Source organism: Salvelinus alpinus, chromosome 5 (assembly GCF_045679555.1).
Source record: "Salvelinus alpinus chromosome 5, SLU_Salpinus.1, whole genome shotgun sequence".
Lineage (NCBI taxonomy): Eukaryota > Metazoa > Chordata > Actinopteri > Salmoniformes > Salmonidae > Salvelinus > Salvelinus alpinus.
This window is the reverse complement of record NC_092090.1, coordinates 36,524,454-36,549,083: the sequence shown is the minus strand read 5'-3', so window position 1 is coordinate 36,549,083 and position 24,630 is coordinate 36,524,454. Positions and strand designations below refer to the sequence as shown.

Below are 24,630 nucleotides of genomic sequence, written 5' to 3'. Positions count from 1 at the left end.
AAGGAGCAATTTGAGTTGATGTTTTCCTTAAACTTCTTCATATAGTGGTTGGCAGGATAATATTTATGAATAATTTTAAAGGAAACTTCCTGATTTTGTTAACAAGTAGGTATGTGTGTGGCAACATCCAATTTTTCCCCAACAGATATTATCAATAAATCCATTCCAATAAGGCATGACATAAGGTATGATACAACATCCTGCTGAAACAAGGTTCGTATTGCTCTGTTGTTGAATGGACCAAAAGAGAAACAAAGTACGTAGGTTATCAGTGACATCAGAGATGTTTAAGGATGTGACGATGATACCTTCTCTGAAATCTCGGAAACTGAAGGCTGTCCATTTCTTCCCCATTGATAGCTGTGTGTTTGTGCTTAGGTGGTGTAACAGAAAGAAACTATCCGATATAATTTTCATACGAGTTTTCATTAGTTTCAGTTTAGTTGTATAGACCCTCGGGTTGAAAAAACTCAAATTATGTTTTTGTTCACCGTCGTAAAGTTTTCCCGTTGACATCGAGCTCGGGTAGATGGCTGTATAAATTGTCACACAAATGGAAATGGTGCCCAGCGAAGAGAACCAGCTCGTACCGAAAGAGGTGAGATTATCATAGCCAGTTACAGAACGGGTTTCTGGCAACAACGGGCCCCTAGTAATCATCCTTATGACAGTCAATGATACAAGCAACTTTTTAGAAGTTAGCACAGAAAAGTAGTTGGTGGCATTATCTGCTGACGCGTAAAACCGCAATGACCGAGTTGGCTAACTAACGTTAGCTTTCATCTAGCTAGTTAGCAAAGATTGCTAGCATGCTAACCTTAGCTAGCTACTGTTGCTTTAAGCCCGATTGTTTCGCTCAAAACGGCGTAGTAACGTTTAACTAGGAAACTGGTGGACAACAGAGGTAGCCAGCTAGCTACATGGAAAATAAAAACAATTGTAGAGTATTATTTGAAAATGTTTTGTTGTTGTTGGCTAGCTTTATCATAATGTCGTTAGACATTGCCTTGAGGTGCTGGTAACGTTAACTTGTAGCTGGCTAGCTTGTCAAAGCAAAGGCAAACTAGCCAGCTGGACGGTGTTGTTGATGACTAGCTACCTTGCTAGTTTCAGATCGGGTAAACAAAAGAGTCCTTATTGCAGTCAACGTTAGCTAGCCAGTTAGCGAGAGCTAGTCAGCTGGTTATCTATTTTTCTAAACATCAGTCTCAAATGACAACATTTTGGTTTCATCGCTAACGTTAATTAACTATGATATATCTTATACAAACATGTTGCTATTAGTTAGCTGTGATAATATTAGATGTTCAGTGTAACTTAACTAGCTAACGTTAACTAGTAATACCTTAATACCCTCCTTTGCGTCATACAATTAGGTCTAACTGTTAATAGTTAACAATCTAAACGTTTTTGTGTCAGTACCTCCTTATTTACATTTCATAGGGTTGTTTTTGTATCCACAATTTCCACACGAAGATTTATTGTAGCTAATCCGGCCACTGTTTTGGCTTAGTTTGCTGAACTATAGTGCCAGGGGGTGTAGTCAGTGAACTACTTGCTTTCATTGCAATCAGAAATAATTACATTGCCTTTTGACATTGTGTTAATGGCTTTCCCACCTTTTGCAAATTATACTATAATCATCACACAATCCAAATCTTATATTAATATAGAAATGTGAATCCTTCTAGCTAAGAAATAACATAATTGCAGATCAAGGATCAAGACAAGGAGCGTTGAGCCTCTGTTTAGGCAGGTATTAGGGCTGAGACTGGAATTTTGGCCTCAGTAGGATAATACATTTCTTTAAAATGGAATTGACTCTAGTTTTAATCTGCTCTGGACAGCTGCTCTCAATAATCAATTGTTCCCGGTGCTGAAGGTCCAAGCTGCTGTGCTCAGCGACACCTTGATCGGTCCTCTCTCCATCCCCCTAATCATGCGGCTGAACCCATTATTTCAGCTCTATGCAGGGCTCCACGGCCAAACACTGAAGACAATCTCCAACCCTACGCACATCGCTGCCTGGGCCGCTGTCACTCTGCATTTGAGCATGGCTAGAACTCATTTTTCAGTTGGATGTCCTGTGTAAAATAATGGAGAATCGGTTTCGTTATCCATTAACTAAGCAAGATAACTATTCTTTCATTTGTCTCAATTGAAAATGGAACAGGTTAGGCGACTTGAAATAGTTTTTTTGACAGCACCAAAACTCAGTTTAAAGATTGTGTTGTTGTCCAACCAATGAAGGTAGTCAGTATTTGAATCAGTAGCTTCACATTAGTCACTCCAGCCTACTGTTGCGTTGTCCAGAGGGAACTGGTTGGTTTAAACTTTGCAGAGCCACCTGCTAGCTTCTGTTAAAGCGCTTGACAGAAGTTGTGTGCAGTGGGATGAGTCAGCGGGTGGAGGGTGTTTTCGGCCTCTGAGGTTAGACTTCGTTCTCAATTGGGCATTGGGCATATGCACACCTACTTGTTGTATTGTTATAACATTTTCCTGTTTCATCAAGTACAACAAGGTCTTCAAGTCTATTTTATTCTCTAAGTTGTGTAGGCTAGCTTCACACGCTCATATAATTTCCTCTGTGGTGGTGGCTATTGCCTTTGCGTAGCTCCATTGCGGGAGCAGGCTTTCCTAGGAGATAACAGGACATTAATACTGTGTAAGGGCTATTGTATTTACGTTCATTGTCATGTTTGTTTTTCCTTGATTTGGTAAACTTAACAGTTTCAGACATTTCATAAAATGTCCCTAGTATGGTTCTTCTTTCAGGGAAATGTTAACTGTTTGTCAAATGTGCAAATGCATGTTAATGCAATGTAATTCCCATGGCAACTCAGGTTAGGCCTAAATGTTATTTTGAAAACCTGCTTGGAGATTTGGTTAACAAGCCCACTCTTACTTTCCCTTCATGCAATGTTCAGTTCTCGAGAAACAACATGCATAGAAAAGTTTCTGTATTTGTTTCAGGAAGTCATTAGACCTCAGGTGCTACTGTAAAACCAGGAAGCAAATATCCACTTTTTTTTCCTACCGTATTGTCATCTTGATTGAAGAAAAATGTTTATCTTACAGACTGGACTGACTTGAAAAGGAGACTGAAGTTCTGCTGAAATTCTGGGTTTTCTGCCAGCCAGTGACTATAGACCAGGTTGTTCTCTCACCCTCTGAAGGCTCATCAATAGAGTTAGTGTTGCTGTAGGCCTACTGATGCTGGGTGTTTGTTTGCTGTAATTTTCCCTGTTGGCAGGAAGATGTTTTTCGCTGTCACCTGACTGGATCAATAATGATTTAACAGAAATCCAGACTAATAACTCGGTTTTAGATACGTAAAAATTCTACTGTGTTTGTCGCTTAGATTCTCATATCTGTTCTGTGTAGTGCGATTGTCTGGGCTCTGTAGCACCTACGGCTGCATGTCAGCACCTTGCAACATTATCTGTGATTAAAAATACCCCTAATCTGATAATTCACTCGTGTGTGTCGACATCTGCGGCTTGTTTGTATCATCGGCCTGACAGATTTTGCCAAGATCACCAGCTTTACATAGTTACTTTAGGATGGTCACTTGTTCTGTCTGTGGTTTTAATAATACCTACAGTATATTACTGGTGGTCTTTAGAAGTGAATTGAAAGCGTGCCTTTCCCAGTTCGTCTGAGCCGGTGTGCTTGTGGATACATAGAGAAACTCTAGCATGTTGCGTAACTGTTTCCCTTCTCGGTAACAGCTGTTTGCACTGTTTTAATCTTTGTGTTTTTCACCCCTCCTCCCCATGTGTCATTAGGGTATGTTTTGGAGTTGCAGGCAGAGTATTTTTGATGAGATGAAGAAGAGGTTTTCTCAGGTAGTCCCTCCTAGTGGAGTGATTGTGTGCAGCTTACTGTGTGGGGTTAGCTGATGACTGCATGGCGCCTCCGGTTTTTGCGGTCCTGAATGTTTAGCCAACCTACTACCAGCTGGTCACTGTGCCTAGACCATAACAAAATAGTAACTTAGAACAGAGGGCTGATTGAGTGAGGGCCAGTTTTGTTAACCAAAATGGCAGTAACACAGGCTATGCATGTAGGTTAAATAAACTGACCATAGGAATTTTTGTTATGGCGATGACCCATTTTAATCCTTTAGGAAAATACAAAAGGTTCTTGGATTAGGAAAACATTTGACAAATGCCAACACACCACACACATGGATTAGAATTGTGGACAATTAAAGGTCACAATAAGCACTGACCATGTAATGGTGCTGATAGACTTTTTTTAAGCTAGTGTTATTGCTCAAGCCTCACTGGAACAGTTGTTTTGAGCTCATGTAGTCACACAAACACCACTATGTCTTGGACAGGTTTCTCTTGCATCATTCCTGGAAGGTTTGCTTCGGGGAAAATAGTCTGATACACTGTAGTAGACATTGCTGAATAACTAACCCATCATTTCCTAAATAGCATGGACAAAGCCAGACTGAATAGAAACAATGAAGGTCTATAGTGTGTGATGGTGTGAGGTTCTCACTAGACACGCAGATTGTAAACCAGACTAGCCCTATAGATTCAATGTATGCATGAGGAGGCTCATCTTGATCTATCATTGCATGTTATGGTTTTTGATCACTTGAATACTGTCATCCCGTCCCTTGATGAGTTACTTAACCAGATTTTTTTCAGTTTCCTTACTTATCGAGGAATTTTGGGCACTGTCTGATAGTTTGGTGGCATGGCTCTGTTCCAGTCTCTGTAATGTGTCTCCCTCTCTAGGTGTGGTCTACTATTTTAATCTGCATCTTCCAAGAACTTGATGCAATGTCCACACCGTAGGTCATATAATAGTAATCCAGCATTGCACCACCCGTCTCCTCTAGTTTCTTGTCTGGTTCGTTCGCCTGTTATGACATTCATGTGTGAGTATGAGAATGCCCTAACCACTGACTGTAGTCAAATCGCTCGGCTCCCTGAATGCATGCAAATAAGCTGCTGATAACGTTTTGTTTTAATATTTTGTCATGAAGTAGAAAACTGAATGGAGGTGTGTGTGATCTGCGCTCAAGGTGTTTGTATGTGTCCTGTATCCTACAGATAGAGAATGCTGCAGAGGAGCCCAGAGTGCTGTGCATAGTCCAGGACACTACCAATGCTAAGACGGTCAATGAGAGGCTCACCCTCAACCTGCCAGCCTCCACTACCCTCTCCAAACTCTTTGAGGATGTGGCCCACAAGGCGAGCTATGTGAACGGCACCTTTGACCTGGCATGGGGCAAGTCCGGGGACATGGTGAGTCTGTGTCCTAAGACAACGTTATGATCCCAGGTCCCTTCATTGGATCCTGGTTGGGGGGGCTTACATAGACCAAACTCCTCCAACACGTCCGTCGTTGTTTACTCCTCCTCCACACATGGCTACACTGTCTATTGTACGTCAGCTGTTCTACTGAGCTGCACTCACTGACCAACGGCTTGAAATGGTGCTGTTTGGATCCTCCCCATAGGGTGTAAATGGCTTTGTTCGAATGTACGCCAGTCTATATCTTTCCTGTCCCTGAAGTAATCTGAGGCTGGAGTTATCTCACGAGTAGGGCAGTGGATTAAGCTCTATTTCCACTGCTGGCTACTCTCTCCTACCCCTCCCTCCCTCTCCTCCAGCCAACATTACAGGAGTAAACACTGCTGCTTCATAGCATGCTCCACCAGATGGTCCTAAAAGCTCATCTTTTGATTGATCAACATGGGGAGGATTCTCCTTCTGAATTCAATGGGAACCAGTTTGATTTGACAGGTTGATTATGTTGGGTTGTATTGTGGGGATCTACTGATATTTTTCAATCTCAAATCCTAGTTTTATTTTGTTTGCGTCTGCAATTATTTTTTCATGCTCAGACCTGCCTGTCCAAACTGAAGGGTGTCTTTTTCTTTTTCTGTTCTCCCCTAGGGGTCGCTGGATCCCAGCAGTGAGATGTCCCTCACTGAGTCTGGGTTTGAGCCCGGGAAGAGGAACTTCCTCCAGCTCACAGACAAGGACGGAGAACAGCCTCAGATTGCGTCGGTGAGTGCGGAAGATAAAAATAAGAGTTAATGGTTTATATGAATACCAGCATGCCTAGGGCATTTCCCTGGAGGAGGGATTGACATGCAGTTCGTTCTTGGTAGACTAGTGGTACCTATAAGCTGAAGCTTAATTCTCCTTTGTGTAGGATGAGTCGGGGACAGCGGGCAGCAGTGGTCTGGATGACAGCTCCCAGGAGCGCTTCATCGGCCCGCTGCCCAGAGACGGCACGGTGGGCTGCAGCAGCGACTACAGCAGCCCCAGCTACTCCTACTCCTCCATCCTCAACAAGTCTGACACAGGTACACCCTCTGTCAACAGCATAGACTTGACCTCACTTCCTTTTACGTAACCCCCCCTGACTGCTCACTTCATGAAGCAGTTGCTAAGCTACAGGACTGTTTTGCTAGCACAGACTGGAATATGTTCCAGGATTCTTCCGATGGCATTGAGGAGTACGCCACATCAGTCACTGGCTTCATCAATAAGTGCATCGACGACGTCGTCCCCACAGTGACTGTACGTACATACCACATCGACGACGTCGTCCCCACAGTGACTGTACGAACATACTAGAGGTCGACCGATTATGATTTTTCAATGCCGATACCGATACCGATTATTGGAGGACAAAAAATAGCCGATACCGATTAATCGGCCGATTTATTTTATTTATTTTAAATGTTTTTTATATATATCATACACACACACACACACACATTTTTGTAATAATGACAATTGCAACAATACTGAATGAACAATGAACACTTTTATTTTAACTTAATATAATACATAAATACACACACGCACACAGCTCTGAAGTGACAATGATACTGAAGAGTCTGCTTAGGAGACAAATACTCTCAACTGTTTGAATAAAAATAGAGTAAGTTACCTGTGATGAATGTTGAAAACAAAAACTTTAATTTCTATATGCAGGAAATCCTATTTTAATAATGGGCATGGTAAGAATTGACAACCAAAGTGCGAGTCATAATTCCCATGACACCTAGCAAAATCTGAAAAGCGGTTCCTTCATTTATTCCATAGGATATTTTTAGATTCACTTAAAATAAGGTCTGTGTTTCGTGTAGGCTTACATCACCGTGTCAATTTTATAACTGTGTAGATATCCATAGGACAAGGTAACTCTGATCAATATTGGCTAAATATAAGCGAAGATAATTTTTTTTGTAGAGTGGATTTATGAAAATATGTTGACAAACGTTACCTTATCCTAGTGAGATTTACACGGGTATCAAAACGTCGAGGCGGTTTAAGCCTGCACGAAACACAGACCTTATTTGAAGTAGATCAAGACATTCTCTATGGAAGACATGAACGGTAAAATAACGAAGGAACCCCTTTCAAATTCAGCCGCAAGTTATTACAGGAATTATAACGCGTCGACTATTTCTCTCTAAACCATATACCTTTGACTAATCCGGAAACTATCACCTCTAAAACAAAACGTTTATTCCGTTCCGTATTTAATCTAACGGGTGGCATCCATGAGTCTAAATATTCCTGTTACATTGCACAACCTTCAATGTTGTCATAACTACGTAAAGTTCTGGCAAATTAGTTCGCAAAGAGCCAGGCGGCCCAAACTGTTGGATATACCCTGACTCTGCGTGCAATGAACGCAAGAGAAATGACACAATTTCACCTGGTTAATATTGCCTGCTAACCTGGATTTATTTTAGCTAAATATGCAGGTTTAAAAATATATACTTGTGTATTGATTTTAAGAAAGGCATTGATGTTTATGGTTAAGTACACATTGGAGCAATGACAGTCATTGATTGATTGTTTTTTATAAGATAAGTTTAATGCTAGCTAGCAACTTACCTTAGCTTACTGCATTCGCTACAGGCAGGCTCCTCGTGGAGTGCAATGTAATCAATGCAAGATTGGATCCCCCGAGCTGACAAGGTTAAAAATCCCCTAAAAAAATCCCCTAAAATGCCCCTAAACGAGGCAGAACGTTCCTAGGCCGTCATTGAAAATAAGAATGTGTTCTTAACTGACTTGCCTAGTTAAATAAAGATGAAATAAAGGTGTAAAAAAAAAAAAAAAAAAAATTGGCGCCCAAAAATACCGATTTACGATTGTTATGAAAACTTGAAATCGGCCATTCCGATTAATCGGTCGACCTCTAGTACATACCACAACCAGAAGCCATTGATGTCAGGCAAAATCCGCACTAAGCTGAAGGGTAGAGCTGCCGCTATCAAGGAGCGGGACTATAACCCGGAAGCTTATAAGAAATCCCGCTATGCCCTCTGACGAACCATCAAAGTGTCATTTCAGGACTAAGATTGAATCGTACTACACCGGCTCCCGACGCTTGTCGGATGTGGCAGAGCTTGCAAACTATTAGACTACAAAGGGAAGCACAGCCGCGAGCTACCCAGTGACACAAGCCTACCAGATGAGCTAAATTACTTCTATGCTCGCGTCGAGGCAAGTAACACTGAAACATGCATGAGAGCATCAGCTGTTCCGGAAGACTGATCACGCTCTCCGTAGCTGATGTAAGACCTTCAAACAGGTCAACATTCACAAGGCCGCAGGGCCAGACAGATTACCAGGACGTGTACTCTGAGCAGGCGCTGACCAACTGGCAAGTGCCTTCACTGACATTTTCAGCCTCTCCCTGACTGAGTCTGTAATACCAACATGTTTCAAGCAGACCACCATAGTCCCTGTGCCCAAGAACACTAAGGTAACCTGCCTAAATGACTACCGACCCGTAGCACTCACGTCTGTAGCCATGAAGTGCTTTGAAAGGCTGGTCATGGCTCACATCAACACTATTATCCCAGAAACCCTAGACCGTTCCAATTTGCATACGACCCCAGCAGATCCATAGATGATGCAATCTCTATTGCACTTCACACTGCCCTTCCCCACCTAGACAAAAGGAACACCAATGTGAGAATGCTATTAATTGACTACAGCTCAGCGTTCAACACCTTAGTGCCCTCAAAGCTCATCACTAAGCTAAGGATTTGGCATGGGTCCTCAGATCCTCAAAAGGTTCTACAGCTGCACCATTGAGAGCATCCTGACTGGTTGCATCACTGCCTGGTATGGCAACTGCTTGGCCTCCGACCAGAAGGCACTTCAGAGGGTAGTGCGTACAGCCCAGTATATCACTGGGGCCAAGCTTCCTGCCATCCAGGACTTCTATACGAGGCGGTGTCAGAGGAAGGCCCTAAAAATGGTCAGACTCCAGCCACCCTAGTCATAGACTGTTCTCTCTGCTACCGCACTGCACGTGGTACCGGAGCGCCAAGTCTAGGTCCAAAAGACTTAACAGCTTCTACCCCAAGCCATAAGACTCCTGAATAGCTAATCAAATGGCTACCCAGACTATTTGCATTTGCCCCCCCCCCCGCCCTTTATGCTGCTGCTACTCTGTTTATCTCTGCACAGTCACTAACTATACCTACATGTACATATATTACCTCGACTAACCGTAGCCCCTGCACATTGACTCTGTACCAGTACCCCCTGTATATAGCCTCGCTATTGTTATTTTACTGCTGCTTTTTAATTATTTGTTTTATTTTTTACGTATCTGCATTGTTGGTTAAGGGCTTGTGAGTCAGCATTCCACTGTAAGGTATTTGGTGCATCAAATAAAATTTGATTTCATGTCTTTCTCCCTCTCTGCAGGATATGTGGGTTTGGTGAACCAGGCCATGACCTGCTATTTGAACAGCCTTCTACAAACTCTGTTTATGACCCCGGAGTTCAGAAATGCACTGTACAAGTAAGTACCTGTTCTCATGAAGCGCTTTGTATTGTTTTACTAAATTACTGTATTTAATGAGAAGAGTTGTCCTAAAACTATTTTCTACTTGTCCACTGTTCCCTCCAGCTGGGAATTTGAGGAGTCCGAGGAAGACCCGGTCACCAGCATCCCTTACCAGCTACAGAGGCTGTTTTTGCTGCTGCAGACCAGTAAGAAGAGGGCCATCGAGACCACCGACGTGACTCGCAGCTTCGGCTGGGACAGCAGCGAAGGTGGGCTGTCACACTGCTACTTCTAGACAGCCTCCCCGTAACCAGGAGGAGCCCAGGCGCAACCTCTCCTGATGTTTTGATAAAGGAACTGGAAGAGTGTGGGGAAGGGGTACTGTTTGTTTTGTCACACAGTTCACTGTCTTAACTGTTCTGTATGTGTTTTCTCTTCTGTGGTGTCTGCGTATCTGTGTTTTGCAGCCTGGCAGCAGCATGACGTCCAGGAGCTGTGTAGGGTCATGTTTGATGCCCTGGAGCAGAAATGGAAGCAGACAGAGCAGGTATGAAAGAAATGTGAACCCTGCCACTTGTCTAAACACTAAATCAGGGAGCCAATGAGGGGCTTCCCACAGGCCCAGATCAAAGGGCCTTCTGTGGGAAGGGGAGAAAGTGCCAGTAAGGCTGAGGGTTTGCTTTTTCTGATCTCAGGAGTTTGGTATAAACCGTATACATTTAATTCACTGTGGATAGAAGCACTAGGCTTGTGCACGTGAGCTCCTGCGTTTAGCTGTTTTTGTAAAGAATGCTCTGCATTAGCATTGTGGTTAAGCAAATTCCCATTTTGATATTTGCTATATTTGTGTCCCCAGCAGCAGTTTTCTCCACTTACGGTACTTATTTGAACTTCTATTATTGTTTTCTTCAACTGTTTGTTTGATTTTATTTGTCATTTAACAAATTACATATTATATGCATACAAAAAATGTGCTCGGGATTGGACAATAAATTCAGATTTATTTCTGTGGTCCCTATTTTTTTGGGGGGGGGGGTTGACATACACTGAGTGTACAGAACATTAAGAATGCCTTCCTCCGGCCTCCCGGGTGGCGCAGTGGTCTAGAGCACTGCATCGCAGTGCTATGCTGCGCCACCAGAGTCTGGGTTCGCGCCCAGGCTCTGTCGCAGCCGGCCGCGACCGGGAGGTCCGTGGGGCGACGCACAATTGGCTTAGCGTCGTCCGGGTTAGGGAGGGTTTGGCCGGTAGGGATATCCTTGTCTCATCGCGCTCCAGCGACTCCTGTGGCGGGCCGGGCGCAGTGCGCGCTAACCGAGGGGGCGGGTGCACGGTGTTTCCTCCGACACATTGGTGCGGCTGGCTTCCGGGTTGGAGGCGCGCTGTGTTAAGAAGCAGTGCGGCTAGGTTGGGTTGTGCTTCGGAGGACGCATGACTTTCGACCTTCGTCTCTCCCGAGCCCGTACGGGAGTTGTAGCGATGAGACAAGATAGTAATTACTAGCGATTGGATACCACGAAAAATTGGGGAGAAAAGGGGATAAAATTAAAAAAAAAAAAAAAAAAAAAAAAGAATGCCTTCCTAATATTGAGTTGCACCCCCTTTTACCCTCAGAACAGCCTCAATTCATCGGGTCATGGACTCTACAAGTTGTCAAAATCATTCCACAGGGATGCTGGCCCATGTTGACTCTAATGCTTCCCACAGTTGGCTGGGTGGTGGACCATTCTTGATGCACATGAGAAACTGTTGAGTGTGAAAAACGCAGCAGCATTGCAGTTGTTGAAATAAATCTGTGCACCTAGTACCATACCTCATTCAACGGCACTTACATTTATTGTCTTGCCTATCACCCTCTGTGCGCACACACACAGTCCATGTCTCAAGGCTTAAAAATCCTTCTTTTACCAGTCTCCTCCCCTTCATCTACACTGATTCTGAAGAAGTTGATTTCACAAGTGACATCAATAAGGGATCATAGCTTTCACCTGGTCAGGGAAAGAGCAGATGTTCTTAATGTTTTGTACACTCAGGGTAGAAACATTCCAGATATACAGACATGAAAATGTTTTCTACTTTTAAATCATTAGCCAACTTTTTACATTTTATTTGATGTTATTGTTGCTCAACAGTGCTGGAATATGAAAAAGGGTTCTTACCAGATATACTCTTACATTTAAAAAGGTGATAATTTGAATCTCTGGCACAGGTATTATGCTGGTGGGCATCTCTAACAAAATAAACAATTGGATAGGTACATAAGGACTGAGTCAGTGATAATTATGTGGACCTTACCAGACCAAGTTCAATTAATACAAGTCATTTTTACACACACAGCCAGCCTAGCTGCTTAAAATGCTGGACCTCCAGATGAGTACGAGGGCCGGTAGAGATAAAATTCTAACAAGCTTGTTTCAGCTGGTCTGTGGCTTATTCTTTAAAATCAAAAGTTTTTAAGTACTAAATTGTTTAGTTGTTTGTGGCTGCTGGTGAACCATGATGAGCACACAATCAGTGACACTGAACTAGCTTACCTGCCAGACTCTTCAGGGTGTCAATATCAAGCCATTTTGAGGTCTGGCTAAGAATTACATTTTGGGGTTTATTTTTGTTAAACATAATCTCATAGGTCCGGTACCTATCACCTTGGGTGTGAAATTGATGTTTTTGGTGTAACCTCTGAGTTGCCCACTTTGACACTAAAACCAGGGAACCTTGCAAGCGTTACTCTGGAACCAAATAAGATGGATTCTGTTTTTCTAAGATGCAGAGAAAGTTTGTCTGAAAGCCATTTAGGAATATTGGACAACTCTGCACTAAGGATCTCTTCTACTGAGGCTTTGTTCTTTTGGGACACCAATTGAGAAGAGTATTCCGCATACAAAAACAATTTACAAGAGCAGGCTGATTTCACATCGTTAATGTACAGTAGGAAGAGCAGTGGACCAAGGACGCTCCCCTGCGGGAACCCACGGCTAATCTCCAGTTTTCCATTAACATCCAGCACTTGGACCAATTGGTCTCTACCTGTTAAATAGGGTCTTATGCAGTCAATAGGCCTGCTGTTGCCATCACATATTTAGTGAAATGTGTTGACTCTTGGAGAGGAGCCAGGTCATTGTCTTTGGGGGGTTTATGTTATTATTGAGCTGGCATAGAGTTGAGGTTGTGTGAGTAGTAGGTACTGTGTGAGCAGTGAAGAGATACATGTGTGTGAGTGTTGTGACTGCTTGGGCCTGACTCCCTCGTGTTGTGTCCCCCCTCAGGCTGACCTGATTAACCAGCTGTACCAGGGGAAGCTGAAGGACTATGTGCGCTGTCTGGAGTGTGGCTATGAGAGCTGGAGGATCGACACCTACCTGGACATCCCTCTGGTCATCAGACCCTTTGGGGCCAGCCAGGCTTATGGCAGCGTGGTGTGTGTCTCTGCCGCCATCTCTTATGTCTCCACCCTTCTTCATGACTATAGAAGTATTCATCCAAGTGTGTGAAGAGATCAAAGCTATGATGGTCATTTATGTGTTCACCACGCAGACACTGAAGTCCAGACCCTGCTGTATGCTCCTGCATTTTCCTAAGACTTTTAATAGTAAGACAGTGTAATGTGACGTAGATGTGGTCAAAGTTGTTACTGATACAGTGCCTTTGTGACTCACTGAAACAGGAGGAGGCTCTGCAGGCCTTCGTCCAGCCAGAGACGCTGGATGGGGCCAACCAGTATTTCTGTGAGCGCTGCAAGAAAAAATGTGACGCCCGTAAGGTGAGTATACAGACTAGTGATCTTGTTGATGTTAAGACCACACTTCCCTTTGGGTCATGGGAGAACTGATTGGGGAGGATGTTGAGTGAAGGTCGTCATTGGTCTGGCCATTTGTGTTCTGACCCATGCCCTTTGCCCTCCCTCCACAGGGGCTGAGGTTTCTGCACTTTCCCTACCTGTTGACTTTGCAGCTGAAGCGTTTTGACTTTGACTACTCCACTATGCACCGCATCAAACTCAACGACCGCATGTCCTTCCCTGAGGAGCTGGACATGGGTCCTTTCATCGACGTGGAGGACGAGGTGAGACACACCAGCCAAGTGTGGCCTCCTATGTGTTTTATACTCTAGATAGAATAATGATATCAGGCCCGGGGTGGGGTGGAATAGTGCCAGGCCTTCAGGTCCACTCAAATTAGATTTTCGATTATGTTTCATGTATTAGTCATTTCAATGTCATCATTAATTCATGAGTGTAACTGATACCTGAACTCTGTCTGCTTTCCCTCTCTTTCTATCCCGCTCTTTGTTTTTGATCAATGCCCGCTCTCATAGAAATCTCCTCAAACGGAGAGCTGCACTGACAGCGGGGCAGAGAATGAAGGCAGTTGCCACAGTGACCAGATGAGCAACGACTTCTCGGCGGACGACGGTGTGGATGAGGGCATCTGCCTGGAAAGTGCCAGCAGTACTGAGAGGGCCCTGAAGCCAAAGGTACCCAGCCTCAACACTGTATGTAATACCACACAAACCGTCCTTACATTTACATTTAAGTCATTTAGCAGACGCTCTTATCCAGAGCGACTTACAGATTGGTGCATTCACCTTATGATATCCAGTGGAACAACCACTTTACAATAGTGCATCTAACTCTTTTAAGGGGGGGGGGGGGGGGTTAGAAGGATTACTTTATCCTATCCTAGGTATTCCTTAAAGAGGTGGGGTTTCAGGTGTCTCCGGTGTCTTTCTCCGGTGTGTTTCAGGTGTCTTACACTCTAGCACCCGTACTCCCTGTGTCTTGTAGCCCATCCTGGTCTATTTGCATGTAGTGCAATCTGCTGTCATTAGATTTAATTGTTAGCTAATTGTCTCTCCTGACCCTGTCTCGTCTCCAGAGTTCATTGACCTTTGAGCTGTTCTCGGTCATGGTCCATTCGGGCAGCGCTGCAGGTGGCCACTACTATGCCTGCATTAAGTCCTTCAGCGATGGCCAGTGGTACAGTTTCAACGACCAGCACGTCAGCAAGGTTATTCTCAGTCTTCAAATAACTTATGTTTACTATGCATGTAATACTAGACAAAACAACTCGACCTACGCTTTAAATAGACTTAAGAAATTGACGCCTGTCATTGTAACATTCTATTGACAGTTGTCAGAAACACAATGGTGGTTGTTCTGTGTGTGTGTCCTTATATAGATCACCCAGGAAGACATAAGGAAAACGTATGGAGGGTCCTCTGGGAGCAGAGGCTATTACTCCAGTGCCTTTGCCAGGTCAGTGGAGCTCCTGTCTCTGTCAATCTCTGGATTGATCTGAAATCAATATGTCCCTGAACACATCTCACTCCCATGCCTGGCTCTCCCCTCTCACAATCTCATTGTATGTACCTACTAATGCATGCCTACATGGCCAGAACATTACCAGCATCTGTTCACTCCACACACCGCAACGTTCAATACCCGAGGAAGCTTTAATGGGGATGAACCGGGGCTTTTTTACTTAGTCCTACATTTTATTGAAGTCTCCCTCGGAGAAAAACAAGAGGGTGGTTATTCAGGCTAGGACAAAGCCCTGTTGATAACTGAGCTTTTACATAATGCACTGTTCTTTCATGTGTTTGGAAAGGAAGATGGAACTCTATTTGGCTACTCATTTTCCTTTTCTCCATTTGCATTTAATAAGATGTTTTTCTGTTCCAACAGCTCTACGAATGCGTATATGCTGATTTATAGGTTGAAAGACCCCTCTAGGAATGCAAGTAAGGGAAACGTATTAATCAAGTCTAGTTCCATTATCAAGTTTGCTTTTAAATGTCTAAAATTACTGTTAAACTGTATACAGTTAAATATGTGGGTATAACAATCCTAGTAGATTTTACTGTTTTAGTCTATCTCAATGACTTGGACCCCCAGTTAGTTATGGTGATCTCTTGACTGATGGGCCGTGTTGTTACCACTGCAGAGTATCTGGATTGTGATGACTTCCCTGAGCACATAAAGCATCTGGTCCAGAGGGAGAAGGAGTCTGAGGAGCAGGAGAAAAGACAGAGGGAGATCGAGCGTAATACCTGCAAGGTACATCCTCCTCCTGTGGACTTTCCCATGGGCAACGGTGTCGGTCATTTGACTGAATGTTCTTCTGTTGTTTTTCACAGGGGTTGTATTGTTGTTATTTGCTCTGTATTTCTCTGTCAGATCAAGCTGTTCTGCATGCATCCGGTGAAGATGATGGCAATGATGGAGAACAAGCTGGATGTGCACAAGGACAAGACGCTCAGAGAGGCAACAGAGATGGCCTACAAGGTACGTCAGAGTGGAAGCTAAACGCGGAGGAAAGCATTGAAAGCTAATCTCACTCAGCAGCTGCAGTGCATACCAGCCAGCGGTCGGTGTCAGAATAGAGAGTGGTCCAAAGATAGACATAGTTCTAAGATTAAAAGGGGGGTCGCAATGGCCAAGAGAAGCCTCAAAACATTCTCTTATGTGTCTATTAGCAATTGGATGTGTGTGTGTCTTTGGCCACCCATTCTGCCCCCTAGCTCATGGAACTGGATGGGGTGGTCCCGCTGGACTGCTGTCGTCTGGTCAAGTACGATGAGTTCCATGAGTACCTGGAGCGCTCGTACGAGGGCGAGGACGACACCCCCATGGGGCTGCTGCTGGGCGGGGTCAAGTCGTCCTACATGTTTGACCTGCTGCTGGAGACCCGCAGACCAGAACAAGTCTTCCAGCCATACAAACCCGGAGGTCAGTAAAACATATTCAAGACTTAAAATATAATACTATAACTAGCAACTCTTTTAGCCTTTTCGGAAGTGAGTTGTGTGTGTGTGACTGGTTGGTGTGTGTCTCTGTAGAGGTGATGGTGAAGGTTCACGTGGTGGATCTGAAGACTCACACTATCACTCCTCCCGTCAGCATCAGGGCCTATCTAAACCAGTCAATCACTGAGTTCAAGCAGCTCATTGCACAGGTAAGTTAGTTCAGACACTCCTCTTTAATTCTTCCTTTCTATCTAATACAGTCTAATCCAGCCTGATACAGTCTATACTTGTAAGGCCATAAAATCTGCCAGTATTTGTTTTGGGATCTGTGGTGAAGTATCTCTCCTGTGTGTGTATTGTTTGTTGACAGGCCACAGAGCTCTCAGCCGAAACCATGCGTGTCGTCCTGGAGCGCTGCTATAATGACCTTCGGCTTCTCTACGTGCCCAACAAGACACTGAAAGCAGAGGGTTTCTTCAGGAGCAACAAGGTCGCACTCCACTTTATTATTGTCCTTTCCAGCTTGGGTCTGCTGTGTTTAATGTTGTGTATCTGTAAACATTTTTAGCAGTGCTTTGATCTCAGATGTAACACAAACCTAATTTGTCCATTCTCTGGTTTCTCTTAGGTTTTTGTGGAAAGCTCTGAATCCCCAGATCACCAGGTCACCTTCACTGATTCCCTCTTGTGGAAACTGCTGGATCGCCATGGGAACACAATCCGCCTGTTTGTCTCGCTGCCTGTGCAATCCCCCGGCACCAACAGAACTATTTGCCAAAAAGTTGGCGGCGACACTGAGGAGTGCTCTGAGGGGTCAAAGGGCAACAGGAATTCTGTAGAGGCCATCCTGGAGGAGAGCACAGAGAAGCTGAAGAACCTGTCCCTCCAGCAGCAGCAGGGCTCCAGTACCAGTGACAGCCAGAAGAGCTCAGACACCAGCGACTTCGAGCACATCGAGTCCCCCTCACCCTCTCAGGAACCAGACTCCTCCTCTGTATCTGCTGTCGTTGCAGTCGACAACCGAGAGCTGGAGAACCGGATCCGGGAGGCCAGCGGGGGAAGCGGCGGGGGGGCCTACTCTGACCCGGAAACCCAGTTCCCTGGGGAGGAGCGCTCAGACTCTGAGGTGAACAACGACCGCAGCACGAGCTCAGTGGACAGTGACATCCTGAGCTCCAGCCACAGCAGTGACACGCTGTGCAACGCCGACAGCGGCCCCATCCAGCTGGCCAATGGCCTGGACTCACACAGCATCACCAGCAGCCGCCGCTCCAAGGCCAACGAGGGCAAGAAAGAGACGTGGGACACAGCCGAGGAGGACAGTGGCACGGACAGCGAGTATGACGAGAATGGGAAGAGCAAGACGGAATCCTATTACCTCTACTTCAGAGCAGAACCATATGCACAGGAGGACGGCTCTGGGGAAGGAGGCCAGAAATGTACGTCTTCTCTCTGTATGATGATGATGATTCTGTACTCAGCAGTGATTTCGATTGTACAAAGTGTTTCTCAACCTTTTCTGTAATGGGGCTTGGTAAACTGGTCCCCCTCCCCTAACCCATTTATATCTGTAATGGAAATGTATCATTTCCTTTGGTAGACATGTTCTCTGAGTTTACTGATGGACAAATCTGAAGAGTTTGTCTACAATGTGAGTTTTTGATATTGTACTATATTTAGTCTTTGGACACATGGGGTTACTGTTTTTTACACATTTCATTAATCAAGTCCTGTAAATACATGTTCAAATGATCAAATCTTAATATTTTTTGGTATATATAGTGTGTGTGTAGGAGATATCTCTATCTAAAGAAATCCACTCACTCCTAGAGTATAAGCAAATCCAATGCAGGTCAATGGAGAGTGAGGCCTGTTACAACATTCAATCAATCAAATGTATTTATAAAGCCCTTCTTACATCAGCTGATGTCACAAAGTGCTGTACAGAAACCCAGCCTAAAACCCCAAACAGCAAGCAATGCAGGTGTAGAAGCACGGTGGCTAGGAAAAACTCCCTAGGAAGACCAGAACCTAAGAAGAAACCTAGAGAGGAAGCAGGCTATGAGGGGTGGCCAGTCCTCTTCTGGTTGTGCCGGGTGGAGATTATAATAGGACATGGCCAAGATGTTCAAATGTTCATAGATGACCAGCAGGGTCAAATAATAATAATCACACTGGTTGTCGAAGGTGCAACAGGTCAGCACCTCAGGAGTTAAATGTCAGTTGGCTTTTCATAGCCGATCCTTCAGAGTATCTCTACCGCTCCTGCTGTCTTTAGAGAGTTGAAAACAGCAGTTCTGGGACAGGTAGTACGTCCGGTGAACAGGTCAGGGTTCCATAGCCGCAGGCAGAACAGTTGAAACTGGAGCAGCAGCACGGCCAGGTGGACTGGGGACAGCAAGACGTCATCAGGCCAGGTAGTCCTGAAGCATTGTCCTAGGGCTCAGGTCCTCCGAAAGAGAGAGAATTAGAGAGAGCATACTTATATTCACACAGGATAAGACAGGAGAAATACTCCAGATATAACAGACTGACCCTAGCCCCCCGACACATAAACTACTACAGCATAAATACTGGAGGCTGAGACAGGAGGGGTCGGGAGACACTGTGGCCCCGTCCGACGATACCCCCGAACAGGGCCAAACAGGCAGGATATAACCCCACCCACTTTGCCAAAGCACAGCCCCCACACCCTAGAGGGATATCTTCAACCACCAACTTACCATCCTGAGACAAGGCCGAGTATTTCCGCCACGGCACAAACCAAGGGGAGGCGCCAACCCGGACAGGAAGATCATGTCAGTGACTCAACCCACTCAAGTGACGCACCCCTCCCTCTTTCTCTCGCAATTTCACGTGTATACACACCACAGACATTCACACGCTTGCACACCCATGCGCCCGCTCAAACAGCTGGTGGGAAAGTCCAACTGTTCTAAATGTATTTACAAATGCAGGTCTTTGAAGCTAATCTTGTTTAGTCTGATGTCCTAACTGGTTTATTCGAAAGTTTAGTTTGTGGGAAAATTGTTATTTTGTAAATAAGTGTGGGTCGTTCATATGAATTGAATAACTTTTTTTACAGCACCATTTTGATTTGAACGACACCTTCCATACATGTTTGTCCATGGTAGAAGAGGTGAGAAAGTGCTCAAAGATGACCCAGTTTCCATACCCCACCCTACCATGAGACATCCATGGACACCCACACGTGCGTATGTCTGCGGTATGTGTGTACAAGTGCTTGTGAGAGAGAGGGAGAATGATGTAGCAGGCCTCACTCTCCATTGACTTACATTGGATTTGCTTGTGCTGTAACGTAAGATTTGAAGATGTTTAAGATCTGAGAGAGGGAGAACGCTGTAAAATGACTCTCTCCAATCTCCATTAAATCAGCGTGTATTGTATATACTCTAGGCGGTGGGTGTTGACAACAAAAAACCAGCAACACATGTCCAAAGACTAAATATAGCACGATACAGAAACGGCTGTAGTTCACAAACATCGAGTTGAGTCATGAGTCATATATTTCTGCTTAAATAACAATACTATATGCTTTTAAACAATTTATTTCTGAAATGTATTTCAAAATGCATATGCTGAAGTCATTTTTAAAGGTTTTTATTTCATTTAAATTATAAAATGTGAATGGGTTAATTTAAGATAAGCACTCATGTCATCTGACAGACCAGTGAGCAACACCTTGGGGGTTAAGAAACACTGGTTTCGATGCTCTTAGAACAAAATCCACATGTAGTATTTAATTACTGTTATATGATTAGTTTGTTCCAACTAATTGAAACATATGTTTTGGTGCTGTTTGCCTGTCAGGTGTACTGGTCAACGTGGATAAGAGGATAACTCTGTCAGCGTTCAAACAGAACCTGGAGCCTTTCGTGGGGGTCACTTCTACCCAGTTCAAAGTGTTCCGCGTCTACGCCAACAACCAGGAGTTTGAGAGTGTACGGCTCAACGAGACCCTCTCCTCCTTCTCTGACGACAACAAGGTCCGTAGCGTCTCACTATCTGCCCCTTTCAAAACATCATGACTCTTCTCAAAAGATAATAGTGTGTGTGTTTGTTTGTAAAATAATATATATATAGATATGTATATAGATAGATATCTATCTATATATGTAGATAGATAGATATATCTATCTATATATGTAGATAGATAGATATCTATCTATATACATATATATCTATCTGATCCATGACGTTTCTCTTGGTCTTCTTACAGATAACCATTCGATTAGGCAGAGCACTGAAGAAGGGCGAATATCGGGTGAAAGTGTACCAGCTACTAGTGAATGATGCAGAGGTAAGGACCGGGATGAGCTGATGTTTCTTCACACACACAAGTGATTGTTATTCTGTGTTTTGCAATTTCCTCACTTAACAGCAGTCTGTAGGTGTGTCACTGATGGATTTGTCACCAGGGTGTATTATGTGACAGTTGTATATATCATTGTGTTTCATGCTAAAGTGTGTGTGTGTCTCTCCTCCCCAGCCCTGTAAGTTCCTTGTGGACACAGTGTTTGCTAAGGGCATGACTGTGAAACAGTCCAAAGAGGAGCTAATGCCTCAGCTGAAAGACCAATGCAAGCTGGACCTCAACATCGACAAGTGAGTTCCACCTTACACATTTAAAAACATGTACAGTCAAGTAACTCTAATCTGCATATCTAAGAAGATCTATGTACACAATCCAATGCACACGATTGTATGGGCACACATCCAACCATACATCAAATATTATACACTTGAATCCCTTATCTACATATTTTCTTATGAAAGCATTTGTTGTCACCGGCTACTTGACTGTAAAAGGTCCCACAGTTGTCGTTGTGGTGATACAATCAGAATGTCAAAGTCTCTAGTAATTTACCAGACGTAAGTGCCTTGCTCAAAGGCACATCAACAGATTTTTCACCTAGTCAGCTCAGGGATTCAAACCAGTGGCCTTTCGGTTACTGGCCAAATGCTCTTAACCGTTAGGCTACCTACTGCAGATCCTCTCACTTCAAAATATCATGGGCACCTTTGTTCTCTTATGGATGGGTACTGTGAGTGACCTTTTAAAGCACTGACTCACAGCTGATGCTTATTGCTAGAAGTGTTGTTGAATCCTAATTGTGTGTGGGGTCAGGTTCCGTCTCAGGAAGAAGACGTGGAAGAACCCAGGGACAGTGTTTCTGGACTACCACGTCTACGAGGAGGACATCAACATCTCCAGTAACTGGGAGGTCTTTCTGGAGGTTCTAGATGGTAATACTGGTTTGCTATTGTTTCGACTACTCTCTTCAGAGCCATTGTAAATCGCCTCATGGTCATCATAGCCTGAATAGAGACAAACTTACACTAAAATATATTACTGCTTTTATATCAAACGCCTATATTAGGTCACGTAAAAATGGTTTTAGAGGAGGATTTAACATAATTACTTCTGTAAAAGGAAAAAACCCTGTAGAACTATATTGTCTCTCTGAATGAGTATCACTTGTGAGAGAGCGAAAGCGAGGCAGACAGAGACAGTGTGCTCAGCCAGCCCCAACCCTCCTCTCTTGCCCCTTTCCAGGACCGGAGAAGATGAAGTCCATGTCCCAGCTGGCTGTGCTGACCCGCCGCTGGACCCCCGCCCAGATGAAGCTGGAGCCCTTCCAGGAAGTGGTTCTGGAGAGCAGCAGTGTGGAGGAACTCAAGGAAAAGGTGTGTGGGTGTGTGCGTATTCACGTACTGAATGTGGTGCCAGGCCTTGTACATGTCTGAGGCCACATACACACTGGATTGCAAGGCAGCACTGTGGGATTGTCTTATCCACTAAGTGCTGCTCCCAGCAACATCACTGGGTCTGATGCACCACTTGGGAGTAGTGAGATGCACTGTAACTTTTCACATCACAGTATATAACATCAGCCTCTAGGCTTTGAGATGCATAAGTAGATGTTGCAAGGTAAATTATAGGGCATGCTAAATGAATATTAAAAGGCCATTTGTGACATCAATTCTCTCTCTCCAGCTCAGTGAAATAAGTGGTATTCCTCTTGAAAACCTGGAGTTTGCCAAGGTAGGTAAACCATTTTTGACAATAAGGATTTATTTTTTGCTCTTGCATTGATTCACTCCACTTAATTTCCTGAAATGTTTCCCAGTTTACTGACTGGCGTCCTGATTGTCTCCTGCAGGGGCGCGGAACATTTCCTTGTGATATCTCGGTATTGGAGATCCATCAGGATCTGGATTGGAACCCTAAAGTGTCCACTCTGAATGTGTGGCCTCTGTACATCTGTGATGATGGTGCTGTGGTCTTCTACAGGTAAACCCCTCATGTTCAGGGAAAACTGTAGATATTTGGTTTAATATAGTTATATTCTGCAGAAAGTCTCACAGCTTGTGCTCTGGGGTTTCAGGGACAGCACAGAGGAGCCTATGGAACAGTCTGAAGACGAACGCAATGAGCTGATGAAGAAGGAGAGCAGCCGCCTGCTGAAGACTGGCCACCGGGTCAGTTACTCACCTCGTAAGGAGAAGGCCCTTAAGATCTACCTGGATGGGGGCCCGGTCAAGGACCCGGGGCAGGACTGAGGCCCTTCTGAGGCCCGTCCCAGTTAGCTGGTTGGCCTGCCTGCCGCAGTGTAGCTTGGCCCGGCCAGGGGACCCTGTCTGGCGTGGGGCCCCACGTTGACTCAACGACGTCACCAGAGCAGTGTGGCTCACACGCCCTCTTTCGTCCTCCCATCTGAGCTCTAGGGGAAAGAGTGGCTCAGAAATCATATTGTGCACTATAGTTTATTGTACTGTGAAGTTTAAAGGGAAGTGCAAAAGCTATTCAATAAAAAAAATACTATACAGACAAATCAATTTAATGGAAATGTTCCAGACATGGGTGCACGATCAGAGTAGAGCTGTGTAGCCAGAGGGAAAGACAAGTCTGTGTTTCCTCTCCTCTCTTCTCCGCAACACTTTATTTCTCATCTCCCTCTAGCACTTGGTATCTTGCTCTCCCCTGTTAGGCAGACTAGCAAGAGACTACCTGACCCATCTGTGTACATGTACCTGGTTCAAATTCACCACATTTGATATTTCACCAGGCTAGAGCGATGCTCGTCCCACCCACCCACTTTGGAGACTGTGAGTATAAAGCCAAGAGTGTCTACGACAACAAACTCACTTTGTCTTCTTCCAGTTTCTTTGTCTTCTTTAATCCAAACTGCAGTTTATCATCCTTGGCAAATTGATACGTAGTTCACACTCAACATTTGAATGACCTCTGTTTTCTCTGATTCTATAAAGTGGTCATTTTTTTAATTTGCTGACGTTTCTGCTGTTTTCCCAGAATGCCACAGTGTACATCACTGTGGAAACTCCTCTTACTGCTGCTCCACCCCCTACGCTTTATAGGAGCTCAGCCTCTGTCATTTCCTCCTGATTCACTGATTCGTGTTAGTCTTCCAATTACCAAGGAAATGGCAACTAGACCACCATGTCATAGACTACGTTAAGGTGCTCATCATTTTGTTCAATGTAAATTATTTTGATGTTATTGTGAGTGACCTCTGGCACACATTAAAAACATTTTGTCTGTATTTAACCTTATGTTAATTTAGAAACATGTTCATTTCCTCTGTCGTTTTTATTTCTGCACGATGTGAATGGTGTGCGTGTCTGTCGAGGCCACGTGCATGCTGATTGCTTGAGGGGCGGGAGCCCTCAGTGGTTTTGGGAGATGGTTGGGTGGTGGTTGTGGCAATATATACCTGCTGCTGCTTCTCATAGACTGAGACCAGAGGGCATAGACCCTACTGGACCAGCTGACTGGGTATCCACGCTGCAGGGCCCAGCAGAGATCCTCTGGGCTTCTAATGCTGCCTGCCACAAGCTGTTCACAGTAGAAATGCCAATAAAATCAGTTGTTTCTTTGTTTTGAGGTTTAAATCTTGTGTGAACATAGTTAAGGTGATTTTAGAATGAAATTAAAATGTTTTTTTTCATAACTGCAGTATTCTGTTATTGTAAATTAAGTATTTTGAATCCCTACTTTACCAATGCTGCATTTATATGTATTGAACATGGTATACATATAAG

At 44.3% G+C, this 24,630-nt stretch overlaps 1 protein-coding gene across 8 annotated transcripts; it reads left to right on the top strand.

The window, feature by feature from the left end:
- The first annotated feature begins 311 nt into the window (after positions 1–311).
- On the top strand, positions 312–24,539 carry LOC139576126 (ubiquitin carboxyl-terminal hydrolase 47-like). 8 transcript variants are annotated; one of them, XM_071401823.1, is made up of 30 exons: positions 312–598; positions 3,789–3,848; positions 5,073–5,267; positions 5,922–6,035; positions 6,184–6,337; positions 9,720–9,816; positions 9,925–10,070; positions 10,269–10,348; positions 10,661–10,678; positions 13,068–13,217; positions 13,466–13,561; positions 13,711–13,863; positions 14,116–14,292; positions 14,676–14,807; positions 14,979–15,055; positions 15,485–15,540; positions 15,744–15,856; positions 15,977–16,084; positions 16,321–16,528; positions 16,639–16,754; positions 16,916–17,035; positions 17,174–17,984; positions 20,377–20,552; positions 20,786–20,866; positions 21,056–21,171; positions 21,695–21,813; positions 22,124–22,254; positions 22,565–22,612; positions 22,731–22,861; positions 22,956–24,539. In XM_071401823.1, exons 1-30 carry the CDS (start codon positions 554–556, stop codon positions 23,128–23,130), a joined length of 4,203 nt encoding a protein of 1,400 aa, XP_071257924.1. In that variant the 5' UTR covers positions 312–553; the 3' UTR covers positions 23,131–24,539. The 8 variants fall into 8 exon arrangements, with proteins under 8 accessions (XP_071257924.1, XP_071257923.1, XP_071257926.1 ...); XM_071401822.1 differs by having other exon boundaries at positions 10,658–10,678; XM_071401825.1 differs by having other exon boundaries at positions 313–598; positions 10,658–10,678; positions 14,116–14,274.
- The last annotated feature ends 91 nt before the right edge of the window (positions 24,540–24,630 follow it).

Excerpts from the sequence above, each read along its gene's own strand:
- LOC139576126 (XM_071401822.1), top strand. The coding sequence starts at position 554 with ATGGAAATGGTGCCCAGCGAAGAGAACCAGCTCGTACCGAAAGAG. Across the intron at positions 3,849-5,072 it reads TGAAGAAGAGGTTTTCTCAG|ATAGAGAATGCTGCAGAGGA; the intron begins GTAGTCCCTCCT and ends TGTATCCTACAG. Across the intron at positions 16,085-16,320 it reads CAACAGAGATGGCCTACAAG|CTCATGGAACTGGATGGGGT; the intron begins GTACGTCAGAGT and ends TCTGCCCCCTAG.